The sequence below is a fragment of the Sardina pilchardus genome, chromosome 6, assembly GCF_963854185.1.
Source record: "Sardina pilchardus chromosome 6, fSarPil1.1, whole genome shotgun sequence".
Classification (NCBI taxonomy): domain Eukaryota; kingdom Metazoa; phylum Chordata; class Actinopteri; order Clupeiformes; family Clupeidae; genus Sardina; species Sardina pilchardus.
The window spans coordinates 23,237,213-23,260,746 of NC_084999.1; the positions used below are offsets into that span (position 1 = coordinate 23,237,213).

Genomic DNA, 23,534 nt, shown 5'->3' on the forward strand with positions numbered 1-23,534 from the left:
TTGAGGAAAAGTCAAAGCTCCCTAATCAGCTCAGCATTAGCATAGAATGGACCTGGGTAAGCTGGTTCACACTCCTGGCCAAGAGGGCTCAGCATATACAGACAGGGAGGAGAGAGAGAGAGAGAGAGAGAGAGAGAGAGAGAGAGAGAGAGAGAGAGAGAGAGAGAGAGAGAGAGAGAGAGAGAGAGAGAGAGAGAGAGAGAGAGAGAGAGAGAGAGAGAGAGAGTGGATGAGGGGGGAAAGGTGGATGTGTGTGTGTGTGGGGGGGGGGGGGGGGGGGTGCTCGTTTAATTAGTGACCCTGGAGAGAGTCTGCTGGAGAACAGGGGGAAGACAAGATGGAATTTAATTGGTCTTTCAGCAATATGTGTGTGTGTGCATGTGGGTGGTGTGTGTGTATGATGTGCATGTGTGTGTGTTTGTTTCATTTGTGTATGTGTGTGTGTGTGTGTGTGTGTGTGTGTGTCTGTATGGTATGTACGGGCACATGTTTGTATGTTTGTATGTATGTAAGCATGTGTGTGTGTGTGTGTGTGTGTGTGTGTGTGTGTGAGAGAGAGAGAGCGAGAGAGACAGAAAGCGAGAGACAGAGGAGAGGAGCGCCACAGAGGAGGGGAAGAAAAGAAAGGATGTGAAAGCAGGACGGCTGGTTCAGGTCTGTCACCAGGAGTCTTTGTAAAAGAGCGACAGAGCGAGCGAGCGGGCGAGGGAGCGAGTGAAGAGTCACTGGAGAGGAAAAGAGAAGGGGAAACAGAGGAGGAGAGAACGAGGGAGGGGGCAGTCATCCTGAGTTAAGTGTGGAAATGACACAAACAAACAAACAAACAAACAAAAATAGAATGATAGAAAATAGCTGATAGAAGCCTGAAAAAAAATATTCATAGTGAACTTTCTTTCTGTAATTACTGTATAGGCCTTACCAAGTATCTATTAAGTATTAATAAAGGATGAAATTTGCTTTTTACGTCTCTGTGGCAAGATTCCAATGTTCTGACACAAACAATCAATATGAAATATTTGTACTCAGTCCTGGTACTCTAAAGACAGCATCTTCATTGGGTTGTACTGATTAATGTTGTTGTGTGAGAGTGTGTCGCTGTTCGCGGGAGTGTGTATGTGAATATGTGTAAAATTGTGTGCATGTGTGTGTGTGCGTGCGTGCGTGTGTGTGTGTGTGGACCTCTCACATAAATTGCCTCTTTACAATCAGAGCAACAGAAAGAGAGAGACGTTGTCAGAGGACACCAAGTGGAAGTCCAAGCCATCACGGCTCCTGGTGTGTGTCCCACTAACCCCCCTGGCTGATCAATACTCGTGACAGAGAGTCGCCACTCACTCAGCGCCGTGGCAGCGCGTCGATCGGGGCTCGCTCAAACCGGAGCCTGACGAGCTAATCAATGGCTAGGACTGCACCCCTGTGCCACCCGCTACAATGCACAGGTCAATCACCAGCAACACACTGCGGCACGGAGTCCTTCAATTCGAACACGGCACATTAACATACGTCTTCACTTGATGCGGTTCATTTTGAGAAAGAGCAGAAAACAGCCGTTTTAATGCTTGCATGTTTTTTTTTAGCATCTTGTGTAAGAAAGGAAGATGGTGGTGAATGGTGACGCATACATGACACACATTACTGATGCTTTCACTGATAGATTGTAATTTATGTACATTATTTGCTTTGTCTAGAGCTGTATATTAGTCATACATCACCCAGAATAATATACACATGACTGTCTGTATATTGTCTATATTTTGTCTGTTAAGCGACAGTGATGCCATCAGCCATGTAGGAATAAATTCCTTGTGTGTTAGGCCTACCATCTCACTCTGCCATGGCCAAATAAATCTGATTCTGATTCCAGTATTGGAACAATGGTGTCTCTTAAGATGAAATAACACGATTCAACTGCCAGGCTGATAACAATAGAACACTGAATGTTGAGCTATTATCTATGAGCTTTCTAGATAACACAGTGTGAATATACACGTATGGCTGGTATGCTGTTAACTAAAATGAGAGACATTTCAGAAAACAATTTCCCCATGTAAGCGTCTCTGCCAGCATGAATTACACCAGCAATAATGAAAAGTCAATGGCTCTAAACACAGGTGTGTTGAACATTTGATAATCTTCTCCGTGGGGGCATATTAGTGCCTAATAGCCTTGTAAATATTCCAATAACTCATGCAGATTGGTTTTCGGGATGGGGGTTGTTCCACATACACGCAAACCTAGCATGACATCGGGTCTCCACTTCGTCTGGAAAACGACTCATGACCCTCGTGTAACAGAATGGACTCCAAGAGAGAAGTAGTCAGCAACTGGCACTCTCATTTCCTATGGGGGTTCTTCTACCAAGAAACAGCTCAATAGCCTGCTGTAGACCTTTAACTACTTGCCTTTCCATTTCCGAGGAGGGGCAGAGCAACACGCTGGGCAGATACAGGCCTAATAATGCCAACCGATACTTTCCGCGTCTAATTTTAGCTAGCGGAAATGGAATGTTAAAAGACTAGTTCAGTGCTCATCAAGTTAATCCACACCCACTCACGCAAGTTACACTCACCAACAAATAATTTCAGCAGCTCTCTATGGATCACAATGGAACACAGTGGAACACTTTCAATACACAATTAGTGTGTTTCTAATACGTTTAGATTTTTCAGTTTTGAAGCGCACAATTTCCCCTCTGAGGAAACACTTCAAAACGATACGTTCATCATCATCATATTATCAGCACATTTAATTGAGATGGATTCTGCCTGCTTTGAAATACACAAAGCTGATGAAAAGCAATGCAATAGTTACAAAGTGTCAAGTAAATAATAGACAGGCAGCAACCATACAACGGCAAGATTTGGCTTTGTGAAATGCCGTCTTGTGCTTATCAAACAACGGAAATTAGCATGTACTGTATACTAATGGCTTTGTGCATATTGGGGGAAACTATTCTCTTTCTAGATGCAACAGTAAAGAAAGTTAATATGTCAATGGGTATATCCTTTGAGTATGTGAACTGAAAACTATGAGGCTCTCTACTATGTACAATGTCAGTCAAACCTTTCGACATGGACTCCTGCCTTCTCCTACCAACCCCCTACTCCTGGCTCACCCTCGCACGGTGCATATTTTCACCCTAGGTACACAGAAACCCAAGTGCAGCCCCCACCATGGCATTGTGCGTGTACGTGCGCACACACACACACGCACACACGCACGCACACACACACGCACACACGCACACACACACACGCACACACACACACACGCACACACACACACACGCACACGCTTCCCTCTAGCTGCCTACAGAAGCAGGCTCCCTGTATGAGGAGTGTCAATAGTTCCTCTTCTCAGACTCTTCTTTTCTTTGCTTTTCCGACCCCTACCTTTCCACCCCCCCCCCTCTCTCTCTCTCCCTCGCTATCTCTCTTCCTCCCCCTTTAACCCTGCACTGGAGGAATCTAGCGGCGCGGGAACAGCATGGGGGGACAGGGAGAAATACGACCGAGAGGAAGAAGATGGTGGACAGAGATGATGACAAATGCCACACAACAAGGAGGAGGAGGTCTATCCTTCATCGTTTCAGATGATTGCCTTCTGAATTGGGCCACGTCAAGGCGGTTTGGACAAATGAAACTGATACTATTTGCTTCTGTGAGTCTCTTTTTGTCTCTCACACACACAAACACACACAAAGAATCACAGAACAATATTGCTAGCAAACCACTAGTTCAGTGTCACCTATTATCTTTATGAGGGGAGTGTATGTTTACGACTCTGAGACTGAGATCTAATGTAAATGGCTTGTACATTACCATAGTGGACATGCATTGCCCTACAGAGAGAGTGAGCTGTACATTAGGCAAATGGCCTCACTTTCACAGATCGACCATAATGGAAGTGTTCATTTGTTCACAGATCGACATTTTGCTCAAAATCAAAGGAGGAAAAAAGGCGAGAGGGAAGGTAATCAATGCAAATTGTTCACCCACAGGACCTACCCTTTGTGTAAGATCACACACACACACACACACACACACACACACACACACCACTTTGACGCTATACATTCCAACACGGCTACCTGTAGTGAGCTAAATCAGGCCGCGCTGCAGCGATCACTACTGTAGATGCACCGGCATTAGCTGCTGGCTGTAAATATAATGTGAGTACATGATAGTGGAAGTCCATCTATGGCAGTGGGGCCTTTGATCCCTTAATAAAAGGGAATAATTAAAGGGTGAACAACGCAGCCACGCTCGGGCTTCGCCACTGTGCCGTGAATACCAAAGCCCCCTTTTGCACTCGCACACACAAAAACACCCTCCAACTGTACGCACAGAGCTAATTGCTAAATGAAGCCGATAATTGGTCAACAATGCCGTGTTTGGTTATGACAAAGGAAAAATATGCAAACCTATAGCAGAGGGATGGGGGAGGCTGGAGGAAGAATTGGCGGGGGGTGGGCTCTTTCTTTATCGAACACAAAACCACAACCGAAGAGCGTTGGGGTGAGGCAGAAAAAGAGAGGGAAAGGGAGCGGCAGAGAGAGAGAGAGAGAGAGAGAGAGAGAGAGAGAGAGAGAGAAGAGAGAGAGAGAGAAGCAGAGGATGGATAGCAACAAACAAAAAGTAAATTCAACTGAAAATGTATTTTTATGTTCTTTTAGGTCTATCAAAAACGTTTTTATTAAGACTTCTAATTTCACCATTTTTACATTAAAATTCACTTCTTCAGGTTGTTACCACATGAACTGACACCTAATTCACTGCAAACGGTCACAAATATGGTAAAGAGAACTAAAAATCAACTCAGGTATTTTTTAGCATAAGTTGCATCAAAGAATATTCCCACATTAGAAATGTTACTGAAAGGAAAGATAGGAACAGCACTGTCTAGTAAAAGGTATTTAGAGCCATTATTCTCTCATTCTGACTCAAATGAGAGTCCATCCAAACAAACATTACCGCTCTACTTCCTAAATGGCTTCTCACCTAGTAGTACTACTGTACCAGACAGGGTTAATAATAGTTAGTAATCAAGGATCTTTGACTGTACCTGGCCGAAAAACTGAGCGGCTAACAGTTAATAATGACCGAGAGAATAAACTAGGAATGCTGGATAGTACAAGCACATCAGAGAGCAGGGTGAGGGATGCAGAGAGAGAAAGAAAGTTAGAAAGAGAGAGAGAAAGAGAACATGAAAAGAAAGCAAAGGAGAGAGAAAGAAAGAGAGAGCAGAGAGGAGAGAGAGAAAGAAAGAGAGGAGAGGAGAGGAGAGAGAGCATGAAGGGGAAGGGTGCCGCGGGGTTGCGTGTGTGTGGTGTTCACAGCTCTGGCTTCTGAAGGTGGTCTGGGCTTGTGCACCAGAGCCAAACCTCACCTCTGTGGTGGCTGCCAAACATGAGGAGAAAACGAGGGAGAAGAGGGGGAGAGAGGAGGAGAAGAAAAGAGAGGAGTGCAGAGAGAGGGACATGGGGTAGCAACAGGAAACTCAACGAGGGGGTTAGAGAGAGTGAAAGAGAGACAGAAAGAGGGGGAGAGAGAGAGATAGAGAAAGTGAGAAGACAACAAAAGAGGGGAACATTCTTTCCCAAAGCAGTTCTATCGGTTCAGTGCTCCTCCTCTCCACAGGGCATCCCTCCATCGCAGAACAACTGCTGTCCTCACACAGCACACAGAAGGAGAAACATAGGGGAGAAAGAGAGAGAGAGAGAGAGAGAGAGAGAGAGAGAGAGGAAGAAAATAACTGCTGTCCTCACACAGCAAACAGAAGAGGAGAGTTGTAGTAGAGAGAGAAAGGTGAAGAAAACAATTGCTGTCCTCACACAGCACACCGAAGGAGAAACATAGGGGAGAAAGAGAGAGAGAGAGAGAGAGAGAGAGAGAGAGAGGAAGGTGAAGAAAAGAACAACTGCTGTCCTCACACAGCAAATAAAACAGAAGAGGAGAAGCGTAGAAGAAAGAGAGAGAGAGAGAGGAAGGTGAAGAGAAGAAAAGGACAGAGATAGATGGATAGTGCTGATCGATGCCAAGATCAGACTTTTCTTCCCCTTTTTCCTCCACTCTGCTAGCCCCCCCCCTCCCCCTCCTCCCCCCGCTCATCTTATTGGATGTGACGTGCATACGATCTGGATCAAAGTCATCTTCTCATTCACCATTAACCTTCACCACCAGCCCTCCTCTTCCTCCTCCTCCACCACCACCATCTACCCCAAGCTCTCCCTCCCTCTCTCTCTCCCTCTCTGATCAGGTCACATTAGTCTCATGGGTCGGACAGCCATGCTACAGCGATGAGCTCTTGAAGTCTCATGGCGATCCCGTGCCACTGCACGCATACACAAAGCATACTGAGCGCGCGCGCACACACACACACACACACACACACACACAAACACACACACACAGAGAGAGAGATAATAGTAATACTACATGATCGCATTCAAAAGCATGGAACACCACAGTCCAAAGCTAGACACATAATACATACACTAAGCAAAATCGGAGGAAACATATACAGATGACCTAGATGCACAAACCACTAACATACCATGCAGACAGATATTACTTTTAATATACTCCGACGGAGCACGCACCCACACAAACACACTTCAAGTTGAAAAGCCTCAAATATGCATGTGGCGCCCGGTTAAAAATACTACCTATGAATTACAATATCGGAGTTCTGAATCACCACACAAACATGCTACACCGCACAATACAAAGCCCCAGTCATCAACAGCCAGGAATGCAGCGCATTTGACATGCAAATTTCATTCTTCAAAAACACACACACACACACACACACACACACAGACACACACACACACACACACACAAACGCACGCACACCCACACTGCCCAACCAACCAACCACCCTCCCAACCTTGGAAAAAAAATGACAGTCCTCCCCAACACATGATCAAATACCATAGCTCAAAGCCAATCTGTGTCAGAAGAGGGGAGCTCTACAAAGACTCCTGCACCAACAAGGCTGACATGAATGGCAGGAACTCACAGTGGGGGCAGTTAAGGGTTTTGGTGTTACCAGTAACCGTCCACTGCGCCAGACACTGGAACAGTGAGCACTACTATAATACACAAATAATCACATTAACTGACTGTCGACGGATTTCATCATTTGCATGAATTAGAAGCTTAAAATCTAATATCTTTTAATGCCTCGAGTGTAAGCTTGTCTACATACTGTAGACAACATATCATCATCTTCCACAATGCCTCTGTCAAACGCCCTCTCAATTGGTTGCGCTTTATAGTTTTGATGTTATGGAGCATCGCCTGAGAACATGAAATCATAAACAACAACACACTGTCCTTCTGCCAAGTCGCTCTCTCACACACACATACACACACGCACACACACACAAAGCTCGTGTGTCCTTCTTGACCAAATCAAATCCTCTCCAGCATCCTTCTTGTCCTTCACCTCAATCTAATCACCCCTCACTCCACTCCCTCTCTCTCCAAGTCTGTCCATCTATCTTCCTCTTCTCCCCCATCCTTCTATCCCATCCATCCCCCCCCCACCCCCCCTACTGTATATGTAGTCATTAGCGCGGAGGCTAGCTGCTCCGCGGGTGTTTGCCCGGCCAGACGGCCATGTTGTGTCTGACCCTGCGTCTTAGGCCCCCAGCACACAAACACCTACTTAGCCCCCCGCTCCGACCATCTGCTGCTCCCCGCGTCTCTCTAGCAGCCACACCGACCACCCCGCTACCCCCCCGCCATCACCGTTTCCCTCTCGTGCAGTCACACGGCAGGAAGAGACAAGCAGGCGGAGGGGTGATTGTGGTGTGTGTGTGTGTGTGTGTGTGTGTGTGTGTGTGGATGTAAGGGAGGGGGGGGGGGGGGGGTTTGTTATTCCCGGCTACCAGGAATGGTCACACAGTGCCCTGACCATCCAGGCGGCCAACTTCCAGTGCTTCCGCTCGAGCTGATGGGAATGGGAACGGGAAGTCCACCGGCAGCTTTTTGACTCCTTTCGCTTGCTGTAGCTCGGTGGTACGCGCCGTCCCAGGTCTCAGATATATACTGTAGTCTCTATACATGAATGCACGCTCACACTCTCTTTCACACACACGTGCAAACACTCGCTCCCACTTGCCAGCTGGTCAAGACGACAAGGATGTGGTCAGCACCACTTTGGTACGTGGTTAAACACCATACTCTGTGTGGGTGTGAGAGCATATGCATAAGAAACCAACCTTCCCTCCGTTTGGTGTGTGTGTGTGTGTGTGTGTGTGTGTGTGTGTGTGTGTGTGTGTATGTGTGTGTGTAAGCATGTCCGTTTGGTGTGTGTGTGTGTGTGTGTGTGTACAGTATGTGTAAGCATGTCCGTTTGGTGTGTGTGTGTGTGTGTGTGTGTATGTGTGTGTAAGCATGTCCGTTCGGTGTGTGTGTGTGTGTGTGTGTGTGTGTGTGTGTGTAAACATGTCCGTTGTCATGCGTGCACATTAGTGCGGCCATCATCCATATTTACGACGCGCCGTGCACACATCCGCCCTCCAGCACACGGCGTGCGTATGCACTTTCCATCAGCGCAGCGCAGGGCAGCTCCGGCCCCCGAGCCCTCGCAGGGCCCAGTCCTCCTCGCCTGCTTCCCTCTTCTCACCTCTCCCTCGGCCCCAGCGCTCCCCGCACTTCCTCAGGAACTCTCCAGGGAGCACCTACTTTGCTGAGTGCTGGTCAGCTTGGATAAGAGTGTGTGTGTGTGTGCGTGTGTGTGTGTGTGTGTGTGTGTGCGTGTGCTAATTCGTGTGTCTAGGGGGTTGAGACCAACTGACAGCAAGGATCAAGCAGCTCTACGTGGGCTTATGGTTTATAAAAACATCTGTGAAAGTGTGTGGGTGTGTGTGTGTGTGTGTGTGTGTGTGTGTGTGTGTGTGTGATTTAGTGCTTGTGTATGCGCCTGTGTTTGTTCTCTCTTGTGTGTTTGCAGGTAGTTGGCCTCTGTGACTCTCTGTGTGTGTGTGTGTGAGTGAGTGAGAGGGAGAGAGAGAGAGATTAGGCCCCCTTCGAGCCAGTAGCCTGGCCGCACTTCAGTGGACCTGCAGGGGTGGGTTTGTCAAATTTGCCACAAAAGAAAATTGCCTCTAGGGAGAGAGCGAGCGAGCGAACGAGCGAAACGAGAGAGCACGCGGGCGCTTTTCCACTTTAGCGAGGCACCGGAAGGGTCTTTAAATGCATTTGCTGCCGGGTGGCCACGCCGACCTGGACCCCAGAGGCTGAATCCCACGCTGGGCGCAGCCTCCATTTTCTGCCTGTTAGCCCGGACCCTCCTTTCAGCCGCAGTCAGCAGGACCTGGCCATCTACAAAGACCAGGAGCTGGACTTAAGCTGCGTGCTAGCATCCTGCGGGAATATGTATGTGTGTGTGTGTGTGTGTGTGTGTGTGTGTGACATTGTGTTGATGCATGCACAGTAGCGGAGCCCATCACGATGAGGCATCTTCCACCCTCGCTACGCGAGCGCCGGACAAATCTGCACGGACGCCGATCGCCATCGTCTAGTTTCGCTCCTCGTTAGAGCCGATTAGAAATGCCCGGTCGTGTTCGCGCTCCCCCTGTGGTCATTCTCCCCTTCCCTTCCCTTCCCTTCCCTTCCCTCCCCTGCCGTCGCCTCTATTCTCGTCCACTCATTTGGGGATCCAGGGGGAGGCTCGTCCACCCGCAGAGTCCAGCGTGGGGGCAGCTCCAGGATCCAGACCCAGCGGAGTGGAAGTGGATTTCTGTCTGTCCGGACTGGGCACCGGACTGGGCACTGGGCGGGCGGGCGGGCCGGGGCCTGAAATACCCTCCTGGCTTTGCGTGAGCAGCCTGTTTGTGTGTGGAGGGTGTGGCCCGGGCTAAATGAGGTCAGAGGTGCCGCGGCCTGGGCAGCAGCCAATCCGGAGCTGGGATTCATGCCAGTCTCTGCCCCACCCAACCCTCTCTCTCTCTCTCTCTCTCTCTCTCTCTCCCTCCTCCTTCTCCCTCTCTCTCTCTCTCTCTCTCTCTCCACTGCTCCCTCCATCCTCCTCTCCGTTCTAACTTCCAGACCACAAACTAATGAGGGTTCTCCATGTATAGAAAAAAAAAAGAAACTTTTTTTTCCCCCCTCCAGAACCTTAAATAGGATTCTCTCCTCTCTGCAAAAACGGAGCCTGTTATCTTCTCCTTGTGGGAAAGGCCTGAGGAAGTGGCTCCCAAAGCCGGGCTGGAGCAGGTCAGAGAAGCCCAGCACTGCAGACTGCAGACTACAGGGGGGGTTGGTGTGAGGGGGGGGGGTGTTGGGTCTTTCAAGGGATTGGGGTTTGGGGACTTGAATACCAAGGTGGCTCAGAACAATTTGTCTCCCCAATGGCTACCCAAGGACGCGCCTCAAGACCCCAAATCACAGCCCCGCGCAACAGTGAGGGAAGGCTCTAGAACCACGGGCGGGAGCAGGCTCCACCCCATCGGCCCCCCAAATGAAACAGTCATGTATTGCTAAGTGCCTAGCTTCCTCCTCCATAGCCCAGCTGTGTTGGCAAATTGGGTTAAGGGAGGCAGGATGGGGAGTGGCGGGGGGGCATGCGGAGAGGGGGTGGGACTGGGAGGGAGGGGTGGTGAGGAGGGGTGAGGTGGGGGATGGTTGTTTCAGCGCAGCAACAGCAGCTCTCAACACGGCGCCATCCAGAAAAGGGCGCCTGCGAAGCAAATCAGCATTAACAATAAATCTCAGCTGGCTTCACAGATCCATCATCTCCCCCCTGCCCACCGTGCCCCATCCACCCCAACCCCCCTTCCAAAAAAAAAAAAAAAGTGGGTCATCGTTTTGACGGGCTCAAAGCGCCTCGTATATTTCCCCCCCAATCCTTCATATTTTTGTCTCTCGCATTTTATCCTGAGCACCTTCACTATTTCTCTTCTTCTTTCTCCTCTTTTAATATTTTTTTCTGGTACATTACATCCCTCGTTACACCCCCCCACCCCTCCCTCTCTTTCCGTCTTGCGGATGGCTGGGTCAGAGAAACTGTGGTGACGGTTAGCAGGTTGCAGCCCAAGCGTCTCATCAGACAGGGGCTTGCAGGAGGTTGTTAGCAGCGCGGGCGACGGCAGCACAGGGCTCGTGGGTTGCCGTCCCTCGCTAACACATGTCAAGCTAAACAGGCTCCGCGAGCAGCTTCGCCGCTCGGGCTTGGCCTGAATTATTCAAACAGGGAGGAAAAGGTCTGACCTCTCTGTGTCTACGCTTTCCTCATTTCTCTCTCTTTGGTTCTCTTTTTTTTTTCCTAACACTTTTGTGTATTTCTTCTACTTCTTCTTTTTAATAAAGTTTTGCACAGTCTCCTAACTGCAGACTATGGAATCTGTGCTTAGACTAACTTCCAACCCAATATTTCATTTCATTCGATCCCTCCCTCCCTCTCTCTCTCTCTCTCTCTCTCTTTTTTCCATTCCCTTCATTTCTCCACACCTTCCTTCTGCCCTTTTTTTCCTTATTCAAGTGGCTTCCCTCCCTCCTCTCATTCTTCCTCTCTCTCACAGTGTTTATTTAAGCATTTTCACGGTCACTGCATTGTAATCTCGTGGGACAAAACTGCCCTTTCTCTCTCTCTCTCCCTCCCTCCCTCCCTCCCTCCCTCCCTCCCTCCCCCTCTCTCTCTCTCGCTCTCCTTGTCTGTCTCTCCCAGTCCTCCTTCCTTCTTCTCCTCCTCTCATCCTCCCTTGGTCCCTGCCTCTCCATCTTTCGCAGTTGGAATGTTTCAAATTCAAATTCAGCCTGCTTTTTCCGCCGGACTGAAAGGGCATGAGAGCGTATTCCCTTCGGCGGAGAGGGCTTTTGTCGGGCTGTAACCAGGCAAAGCGACAGCCACACAGCCCAGCGCTTCTGAACATGCCATGGCCTCAAAGACCCATTCTGTATAAAAGCAACCCCCCCCCCCCCCCGCCCCCCTCCCCGCCCAAATATAAAACGCATCCCTATACATTACAAAACCCAGAGCAGCAGAGCATGCCGTGGCCTCCCGTCATACGCATAATGTTGCCTTTACCAATATGGGAAGTGCCTTTACCAATATGGGAATATGGGAAGTGGGATCAAAGATGTCTCCTTACAGTCATCTCAGTGCCAAAAAAGGATGCAGACATTTTTTTTAAGTGAGTCCTCATGAAATTGATATGTTGACATTATATTTTATATTTCTTTTTTTTTTTGTTGAGGCGGGGTGGACTGGTGAGGTCACTGCATATGGACACATGCTTTTAAAAAAACAAACAATGATAATCTCCTACTATTTAAAGTATGATGTTACTCAGAAGAAGAGAATATGAGACCATTAAGAGGGGCTAAACATACACAAACACCATCGTTTTTAAGCATTTGGGTGTTAAAACCCCAACCGTTTTTTTCATGTCATGCCCATGGAGGTGAAGGATGCACTGAAAAAGCAAAAAACATTCATGTTGTTCACTCTAATGCGGAAAACTAGGCTGGAGGTCGGGGGTACAGCGCTAACAAGGGGACACCCTTGTTGTGCCTGGCCTGACTCCTCAGATGAAACTGGCAGGGGGCGAGATTATGAGATTATGCAGGGATTACAGCCAGACGACTAATGCGCCACAATGGCCCGGCCACATGAGCTTTGATTTGAATAACGTCAGATAGCTTTTGTCGGTTAGCTAACTAGCCCCTTGCTACAGAGTTCAGAATCACATACAGAACCTATATATAGATATTTTATCTCTATGTATTTGTCTGTGTGTGTGTGTGTCTAAATTCAAACAGTCACTTTTATGTATACTGTACAGATATGGAAAATTCCATTCTTGATTCTATGCTAAAATTCACCAATTACGCTTTTGGTCGGCATTCAGTTTGCTGTTACACAGACATTTCATAGTTAACCATATTTTCTGCCGTCACAGTGGCCATATTTTCCTAACATCAGAGAAGTCCTTCAGAGTATAAATGTTGTTTCCTTGTGGATAAGGGGGGCGGAACTGAGGTTTTTCTCCTACAGAGACAGGCAAGAAGTGAAAGGCACAGGCTGTCTGGCAGATAAGTAGTTTTAAATTAACTATCTGATGCATGCTGCTTCCACCGCGCCTATTACTGTGAACAGCACGCACATTTCCACAAAAATACACTCCATTTGAATAAAGAAATATTACACAGATTTCACTTTAATATTTTAAAGGTCCCTGCATGCCGGCTATAATACAGCTCTTGGTAAGGAAATGGGTATTTGATTTATATGTGTGTGTTTGTGTGTGTGAGTGTGTGTCTATGAGTGTGTGTCGACCTGTTTGTGCACACTGATGTTTGCGCACCTGATGACTAAAAATGTCATAAGCTATTTCCCCCATCTCGTTCTGAATTTATATTCGAATAATGGGCTTTCATTCTCTTGCCAGCTTTAATACATTTTCATCTGAGAAATTATCAAGCCAAGTGGTTTCACAATGTACAATGAAATATACCGATATACAGTGAAAAGGAAGGGTGTGTGTGTGTGTGTGTGTGTGTGTGTGTGTGGCCTAAGCTTAAATACACATTTGCAGTAACGGCAACATTGTGACATGAATAGATCTGATCCACATAGTGACAAAGTATGTTTTTGTTGATGTCTAAAAAAACATGTTGAACCTCATTCTCATGTAAACCGCTCACACCCAGACATACAGACACACAATGGCAGACTTACAACAAAATCTCTCCACTTACAGCCCAAACACACACACCCCGTCAAAGGCACGAACGCACTCAACGCAGGGTGCTTCATGGTACGCAACACTGCATTCCGCACATAGTTCTTCAGTTCCCGTTAAAAGACCCTTTAACCACACACCTCTTGCATGGATACTGTGACGCACACTGGTGTGTGTATGTGTGAGTGTCTGTGTGTGTGTGTGTGTGTGTGTGTGTGTGTGTCACGTAGCCTACCCTAGTGTGTGCTACTGCCAGTATGCTTAGGCTATGCCAATGCGCTATTCCTCAGAAGCTTCCAGCCTGCTCTGACTAGCATGACCAGGGTATTTCTCCTTTAAAACCGGAGCCTCTGACAGTGACAATAATACCTGCTGACATCTTTTCTTTCTCTCCCTCTATCTCTCACCTCCTCCCTCGCTCCCTGGAGGGCTCCCCCCCCCAGTTCTTATGGGAGCTACAAAAAAATCTGTTGACTATTTCCCTGCCATCCTTCCTTCCTTCCTCTAATGCCTTTTCCTTCCCTCGCCTCGCCTCTCCGATCGGCCCGTCCTCGGGCCGTGTAATGCGTTTTCCATCGGCGCAGCAGCCGAGAGCTTCCTCCCGTTAGCCTACATAATAGCGTTACGGGCCGCCCTGGAGAGCCCGTGTGGTCGGCGAAAATTACGAGACATTATCAGGCAGCGGAGCGAGCGCCTGATGCCTCGGAGGGGCACGGCGCGCAGGAACGACGGCGGCGGGCATCAAATATTCAGGCGTGGGGGGAACGTTAAATTACATGTGGTCAAAGGTTAAACACACCATGTGCTCTCGCTGTCTCGCTCTCCTCCCTGCCTTTCCTCTACCCACCCCCTTATCTTTCTCTTCCCTCTCCATCTTGTCAGTCTTTTCTGCTGCGTAAATTACAGGTCGCTTGGTCCACACACACCAGCACACACGCACACACGCACACACACACACACATACACACATACACACAACAGACCAACTTAAGCAACAACAACATTTTTTTGCTAGCCTGTACTGCTAAGTCATGGATAGGGCTGTATGAATGACATGTTTTCCCTTGATAGACTGCACTGATTGGTAAGAGAGTTCCCATTTAGCGCTTAGCATGCAAGGACAATGGGAGGCTAATGAGTAACCCAGCTAGCAAGGCTAGCAGCATGGGCGCTCAATAGGATTGGGGTGTATGATTAACTGATAATCACCAATCAGCTGTTAGCACAGTGCATGCAAGTTCCCCCTGAGCTCTACCCTGTTATACAGTCCGTTAATTAATATGGTCAATCCGACTTCTGTTCCTGAACACATCTAAATGCTTTTATTTTATATCTGAAAGGCAAGCAAGGAAAACAAGACCCAAATACTTTGAGAAGAATCGTTGATAAAGCGATAAGTCTTACAAGGTTCACATACTGTTACTGGTCCTTCCATTTACCACTCAACAAAACAAACAAAACATCCCTGTCTCCATTATTTGCATGCTCCCTATGATGGTTGAGACAAAGCAGAATTTTGCTAATATTTTTGCCTCCTTTTTAGCAGCCCCCAGCTTACAGTGGTATCCAAGTTGGTGAATAAGATCTACCAGTGGTTGATGTTTCAACACACACGCTCACACACAACCAATCAACCAACCAAGACTCCCAAAACACATTCACAGAAATGCACAAATACTACAGCGCTTTCACCTTTGCTGAAAGATGCAATAGTCTGGCAGTAGACTAGTGAAATAAAAAACAGTAAAACACCCCCAAGTCCAAAGCAAAGAGACAGCAAGAAAGTGAGAGAGAGAGAGAGAGAGAGAGAGAGAGAGAGAGAGAGAGAGAGAGAGAGAGAGAGAGAGAGAGAGAGAGAGAGAGAGAGAGAGTGGGGTGTAAAGGCCTGTCCTAACAGACACCAATGCGTAATGAAGCCTGGAAGGGAAGGCCAAGGTGATTACAGGTAGGAGCATGCCTGAAAGAGAGAGGGAGGGAGAGAGAAAGCGAGAGAGAGAAAGAAAATAAGAGAAGGAGAGAGAGAGAGAGAGAGGGGATTGTGCTTCTCCTAATTCTCTGTGACACTCCAGCTCAATTATCCAACCAACTAAGTGCAGAATATCCATGTTTACCAAGGCGTTGTTTGGTAGTAAGAATATGTTTACCAAGGTGTTTGGTAGTAGAACTCTATTACTCAGCTGGAAGAACAACAAAACATACAGAAAACATTTCTATTGGAGACAACGATTATATGAAATATTCATACATGTGGGTGTCTGTATTATCTTTAGACAAAAAAAGTCATGTAGAATTCAAAATATGCATACTTTCAACTCGGCAACTGAGCAAAAGCAAGCAGCAGGTCTGCATCGTCTCAAACACTGAATCACAAAGGGGTAATAACGTCCCATCGCCGCAGGAGGACAAAAAACATCCCTCAACATCCCCACTGTAATTGTGTTTCTCTCTCAAACGGGCCGACATCAAACCTCATAACGCAGATTTGGAGTCCCGAGCACCGACCAGAGACGGATGAATCAGCCACTACGTTTCGACGACGAAGACGCTCGCGCACTTCAAAAATCGCTCTCAGAATCCCAGCGTGTGTCGTCCACGGACGGAGGAGAACACTGAGAAGGCTCATCTGACGGCAATTTAATTAAGGGCTAGGTATCGCAACACAGCCAAAGTCACGGCGCACGAATCAAACTTTTGAGTGCTTCCAGTGTCGCTTCAATCAAAGCTGAATATTTTCTGTAGCACTGCCAACTTGGCTCCTGTCTGGGCTTACAGAACAGTACAGAAGTATAGAGTCCTATTTAAATCGATATCTATATTTGACTCATATTTGTCATTCCATTTCTTCTATGAAGGAAGCAGGTGACTTGCTGTGTGTGGTTATAACAGATAAATCTGATAAATTCTGAAAAAAAAAGAAAGAGAAAAATCCAACATTAGCCATGTCCTCTGTAATGGAGGAACGTGTACAACCAGGCTGTGGATGAAATATAAATAGCACCCAGCGTGGAGAGAGCATCATCAGCCTACAGGTCTTGGTGCACAGGGACATGGTTGACGGAGTGGTTGACTGTAGTCCACAGCACGGGTCCATCATTTCATGGATGTCAATGACCCGGGTGCTTTTCAATACCTTTGAATTTGGCATTTTCATTTGGAATATTCACTGAATGGGATAAAAAGGTCTGTGTGTGCATCGGTGGGAGTATGTGCATTTGTCTGTATGTGCATCCATGTGTGTATGTCTGTTTGCATCTGTGGGAGTGTGTGCATATGTGTGTGTCTGTTTGAATCTGTGAGTGTGTGTATATAGTGTGTGTGTTGGAGTGTGTTCATGTGTATGTGTGTGTGTGTGTGTGTGTGTTCATATGTGCTTGTGTGTGTTGGAGTGTGTTCGTGTGTGCGTGTGCTCATATGTGTGTGTGTGTGTGCGTGCTCAAATGTGTGTGTGTGTGTGTGTGTGTGTGTGTGTGTTTGCGCATGTGTGTGTGTGTTGGAGTGTGTTCGTGTGTGTGTGTGTGTGTGTTTGTTGGAGTATGTTTGTGTGTGCGTGTTCATGTGTGCATGTGTGTGTGTGTGTTCGTGTGTGTGTGTGTGTGTGTGTGTGTGTGCGTGTGTGTGTGTGTTGGAGTGTGTTCATATGCGTGTGTGTTGGAGTGTGTTCGTTGGAGTGTGTTCGTGTGTGTGTGTGTGTGTGTGTGTGTGTGTGTGTGTGTGTGTGTGTGTGTGTGCAGCTCTCTGCTGTCAGTGTTGAGGGTGGTGCCTCCCCAGGCCCTCTGCTCTGTCCTGCGGCCCTGAACTAACGTGCTGCCGGCTGCCGTCATCGCCATTAAAAACGCATGAGCCAAGCTGCACGCAGAAGAGCCTGTCGCTCACACTCAAACACACACACACACACACAGGCCAACAGAAATGTGCAGCCTCCCTCTCTGATGATGCAAGAACAGGTCATCCCACATGCACTTTGTGTGCGTGCACAGACACTCTGTCTCTCTCTCTCTCTCTCTCTCTCTCTCTCTCTCACACACACACACACACACAGACACACACACACACACACACAATTCAAAAAGGCAGATTTAGGGCAAATTAGTGACAGGAGATATTGATAGTGTCCAGAGTGTGTGTGTGCAGCCCTGTCTGTCATGTGCTGATAATAGCATCTATGCTGATAACGCATCATAAGCATCAATATTACGCAAACACACACACACACACACACAGACACACATACACACACGTCACTGTCCCTGGAGTCTCTTTTGCAGGTTGAGATTAACTTTACTTCTCTCTTTCACACACACACACACACACGATGAGAGATAAAATGTTAAATCTTTAATTTCTGCTGTTCTACAGTGAGGTCATGGAGCATGCCCCTCACTCCCCACCCCTCAGAGTGTGTGTGTGTGTGTGTGTGTGTGTGTGTGTCCCTTGGGTTATGTTGAGTACTGCTTGTGTATTGAGGTGTTGCAGGAGCCAAAGAGGGTTTGGCTCTACAGCACAACTAAACATTCCTTAAAGAAAATACACACAAAGGTCGGAGCTGGGGCCCGACAGCGAATAGCAGCACAGAGAAGAACACACTCGTTCCCTCTGCATATCCCCCAACCCCCATTCAACCCCATTTCCTGAGGATGCACTCTACACACACACACACACACACACACACACACACACACACACACACACACACACACACACACACACACACACACACACACACACACACACACACACACACAGGGTGTTCCCAATGTATACTTATAGTGTGTGGCTGTGCACCTCCATTTGCTTGGTTTAAAAAAAGCTCTAGAAATGTACACACAAATCAAATGTGTGCTCAAGTCTAAGCGGGTCATTATGGAGCGGGTGGTTGGGCCGTCGTCGGGGTAGAATGCCTCGGTGTGGACGTGTCGACAGCGACACACAGGGCGGCTGGCACCACAAGCCTGGCCCGCTTTCAATGCCGCCGCGTAGCGGATCTGCCGCTCGCTCGCTGGAAATTCAGACCCGCTGCCATAACGCAATGCCTAGACAGGACAAACTATTGTGTCTCCCCGTCAAAATATTGACGTTGCCTTGTGACGCGCACACACTACTCAGTGTGAACGTAAAAGTGTTTTGTACGTTTTAGAAACGTAGCCTGTATCGGTGGGGAGTGGGGGGGCATTTCCCATCATGATTCAAGCTGGTGTGATTTATGCGGAGTTTCCAATCGGGAAGCTGGAGTTCTTCCAGAGAACACGACTGCACAAACATCTTCAAAGAACGGATGTGTGGTCAAAAGTTTGGCAAAGCAAAGATAAGTCAGGGGAACAGCCTTCGCTTTTTAACGAAACCTTACATTACATGAAACAAAACAAGGCCGACATGGGAGTGGATGTGGAATGCACTTGTTTTCTTTTTGCCACCTCAGCAGTACCGAGAAAGTAATTATCTCGGGCCTAGGTTGGTTGGTTGATTACTGATTGCAGTTCACAGGTTTGCCTTAGTTAATCATTACCGAAGAAAGGCGGGGATTAGGGGCGACTTAGTGTGCGCTCTGCTCCGAAAGTCCGTCTGCAATGTGTCCCCTGTCTTGCTGTTATGCAGCCGGCGTAGGGGGCAATCATTTGTGCTCTGATTGATTGAATGGAATTGTACACGGAGACGACGCCTTTAATTTGACTGTGCGTGTGGCCCGTCTGTGCCTTTACCGTAGCACCTCACAGACACAGTGGATGGATAGCCGTGATGGAGAAGCTAACCGTGGAGTGTGTGTTTGTTCCTGTCTGGATTATTCCACACCACAACAGTGTTTGTGATTAAATTAATACATTCACACAGGCTACGCATGTGAAAGGCATTGCTAAGTTGATTGCGGATAAATGTGGCTTATAGTGCTTAAATGAGATTTAATAAGGCTATTTTCTCTAATAATCACCACCCCCTCGAATAATAATTGATCTGTTAAAGCTGTTCATTTCACAGGGAGATTTGGTGTGTCTGCTGTGCTGATCTCCTGAGGTGCCATCATGCAGAAACAAACAGACAGCGTGAGGTGGATGCACTGGAACAGGGAAGGGAGGGGTGCAGGGAGGGCTTGGCCTTCTGGTATTTCTCAAGCATTAGCAATGTGTCCAAACTTGTCTCTCTCTCCCTCCTTCTCTCTCTCTCTCTCTCTCTCTCTCTGTTACTCACTCGTGCAAGCCACTTGCTCACTCTTCCTCGTTGTCTTTCCTGCCCAGATGAGAGTTGAGGAACACATTGTTCTTGTTGTGATTTTGTGCGATTGGGTAATGACTGTATCTTAATTAATCTGATCTTTAACCGCTAAACTTCGCCTGACACCCTCAGGCTTCTCCCAGGAGCTGCCTGAATGTGTGTGTGTGTGTGTGTGTGTGTGTGTGTGTGTGTGTGTGTGTGTGTGTGTGTGTGTGTGTGTGTGTGTGTGTGTGTGTGTGTTGGGGGGGTTGATAAGGTGCCAAGACTGATAAGAGGAAGAAGTTTGTACCTGACTTTATCAGCAGACTGCCACAATGTCACATACGTAAACTGATAAAGTCTGGTTACATGCTCTCATGGGTGACTTACAGTCCAGCAGCTAGATGCTGAGATATCTCTCTCTCTCTCTAACACACATACACACACACACAGCAAAAGGTGATGTACACACAGCAAGCAACAGGGTATGAGACCAATAGTGCAAATGAAGAAAAACAGACCAGCTGCCCACAACTGTACTTTTCTCCCGCCATTTGGCAGGTGCTCTGCCCTCTCTCTAATTCAACTCCAAATTGGTTTCTTCTGCACGGCTGTTCCAATAGGCTACTTCAAGGCAGGAAGAAACAATTCCAAACAAGGTTTCCGGATCTGTGTAGCCAGTTCTCTCAAAAGAACATGCAGTACCCTGAACTCTGAGCATATCAATCAACATCCAAGTTACAATACTTGCGAAATATGGTAGAGTGTGCAATCTGAAAGTAAAACATGCACCCCCTCGTTTAGATATAGAAAGCACAGTTTATAGAAGGGAGTTGAGGAGCAGAGAATCTGTAAAAGCTAGAAAGTGCCAGAACACCATATATTTAACCTAAATAATAACTATGTACATATAAGGCATCATCAGTAGCCTACAACTAGGCATGCATGCTGTGGCTTCCTTTCTCCCAGGCATCACAGATGACCAATCAGCCGTCTGTGCACACCTGGATGTGCAGCTGCACTAGCATTCCAGCTGACAAATGAGCACCAATCAAACAATTAGAGCACAGCGCAAACCAGTAGGGCTGCTGAGGGCTACGGCCACACTCATTGGCCTAATTCGCACGATACCCATTACTCCATCTGAAGCGATTTAACTCTACATTTATTCATGAACGTCTTTCTACAGGCCACATTTGCCACACAGGTCAGCTTGTGTGCCCCTACTGTTCCGAGAAGACTCTGGCCTTCGAAAGAAAATCTGTTCGCGTCAGCCTGTGCCTCGGCCCATAATCATGAACAGCAGGTGTGTGCTGTTCTGGTTTTTTTTTTTTTTGGCTGCTAAAAAAACACTCCATGCATGATGCGACTTGATGCTCTTCAGGAGTTTTTACGCTTACTCACTGGGCTGAGTTGGCATTTAAAGCTGAACCGGCGTAATACCAGCCGCTACGCCCTACGAGTGCATTTATGAACCATAATGGACAGTGACATTTACGTTGAAGAGCGCATGGCCTGCCCCCAACAGCTTTACACTACCAACCGCCTCAGAGAGAGAAACGAAAAAACAATGTATTTCGTTACAGGTTGTTTCACTTGCAAATTGTTTTAACAGAAATGGCACGGACACTTTTAGCACCCGCTTGACTATTTGTTTGTACCCTTCATTCTTCATTTCTGCTTTTAACGAGCGACAAAAAGGCATATAATGGAGAAATGTCTTTTTTTGACATAAGTCTAACTTACTTGGTGTTTGTGGAGTTCCAGTAGACCACATGCCTCTTCCCCAAGGCCGTGGAAACAAGCTCAATCACCAGAACAGTCACTGTCCATACCGTGAAAGCTCCAGGATACGGACGCCAGCCCATGACGGCAGCCGGCCGGTGCGCTCTCTCGCTGGGCCCGTGTCAGCGATGTGTACGGGAGGGCACGCTTGAGTTGATATGGACACGAAGTCAAGCAGAAGTTTGTGGCCACTTCTCAGAGGCGGCGCGTAACAGCCAAAGTTTGTTCGAAACTTTGAAATGAACCACAGGAGTACATCCCATCCTAAGTAGAATCCATATGTAATTGACTGCCAAAGTGCACGTTGCACATCGAGAGATAGCGTTTAAATGTTAAATCACAGCCTGGATCAGACAGGCGTCTTTTGCCAGAGTTGAACTGGTAGTTTCTTCCGTAAATGTTTTCCCCTTCTTGCAGGTGCGTTGGACGACTTCCAATAATAGGAAAGTAAGTTACGTTTCCGTGTTATAAAGTATTCACACACAGCATAAAAAAGTCGTGGTTTGGACACCCTATAAAATGAAGTAAAAAGCGTGCCAAAAAGTTAAGTGAACTGTCTCATACTTTTTCGCAAAGTATGATAAAGTATTAGTCACCAGATTTGCAAATTCGTGATGAATCACTGTACAGGATGATAGGTGTCGGTAACCTCGATCGCCTGTGGGTATGAGTGGTTTGGTGAGGTTTAGAACAATCACGGAAAAGGCGGGGCCATAGAAACTTTAGACCAATCAAGTACGTCTGCAGGCGGGGTCAGCATTCCATGTTTTGAGAGGTGTGCGTGTGTGGGGGGGATACCATCAGAGTTATAACATTGTGGTAGCCAAGGTGTCATAGAAAACACCGAAAACAGATGCAGATGTAAACAGTTCTAAATGTTTATTTTGGTGTATAAGCAATTTATGCATCCTTTCACCAAACCAGCTGTCAGAGGCATCCGTTCATCCAAACATGATGTATCCCCCATCACCATCAACACACAGAGCAAGATATACAGGTACAATTTTTGATAGATAAATAGAACATTTCCCCTCTTTTGTTCTTTCCTGATCTAGCGATATGGGTGTACCCAAAGCCATCGATATCTGGCTTTGGGTGTACCCAGTTCCCTTGAAACATGAAAAAGGCCATGGTACCCACCATGTAACAACAACATTACAAAGTGCAATGCCATTGGCAATGTCAGAAACTCCATTCTCCAAATTGTAATGCAGTGTTGCAAAAAAAAAATTGAAGCTATTATTTCAAGATAGAAGAACTACACTGTTGCTATTATAAAGGATCTTACCTTAATAACTGCTGACACTGACAGTGATTCAAATCCAGACCAGGGACATAATTGCCAATTGGCTGCAAATATAAGTTAAAGAGGGCATTAAAAGACAGCTGACTCAATACCGACAGTTGACTCAACCCAGTAATTTCTGAATAAGCACTTTATACAGTGCAAACTTGTTTGCAGAGTTTTGTTGCCCCTTGTACGACCTGTCAACTTAGCCAATTCATAATAGGTCTGGCAAAACTGATTTGTTACCTCTGGGAACACGGCGGTCTCTGCACTGCAAAGTCTAATATTGCTCTGTCTGAGCTTATTACAGCAAACTGTGGCCATGGTGTTAGCCGGAGCGCTCACTGTAGACCTCCGCTGCTCCCCAAACACATGGACCGAGCTGCTGTCTCTGCACATTGGACCTTAACAAGCTGAGGAATAGAGCAGCTTTGCTCATGTAGTTGGGGGTTTGATGGATGTGCAGATTTGCTTGGTTGTCAGTGTAGTGTTTTGCTGTGTGTGTGTGTGTGTGCGTGTGTGTGTGTACTTCTAGGACATTATAAGCGCCTGTAGATGTGAACTTCAATTATGCGTTTGCGT

General features: G+C 47.2%; 1 protein-coding gene across 2 annotated transcripts in view; it reads right to left on the reverse strand.

Annotated features, from left to right (window-relative positions):
- The window catches only part of si:dkey-246i14.3 (ephrin A4), a 38,669-nt gene extending 16,358 nt beyond the window's left edge, over window positions 1–22,311 (reverse strand). For both annotated transcript variants that reach the window (XM_062539134.1, XM_062539133.1), the window contains exon 1: window positions 21,626–22,311. In XM_062539134.1, the coding sequence (XP_062395118.1) occupies window positions 21,626–21,747 (122 nt within the window). In that variant the 5' untranslated portion in view covers window positions 21,748–22,311. The remainder of the gene's footprint in view (window positions 1–21,625) is intronic.
- Between the last annotated feature and the right edge of the window lie 1,223 nt (window positions 22,312–23,534).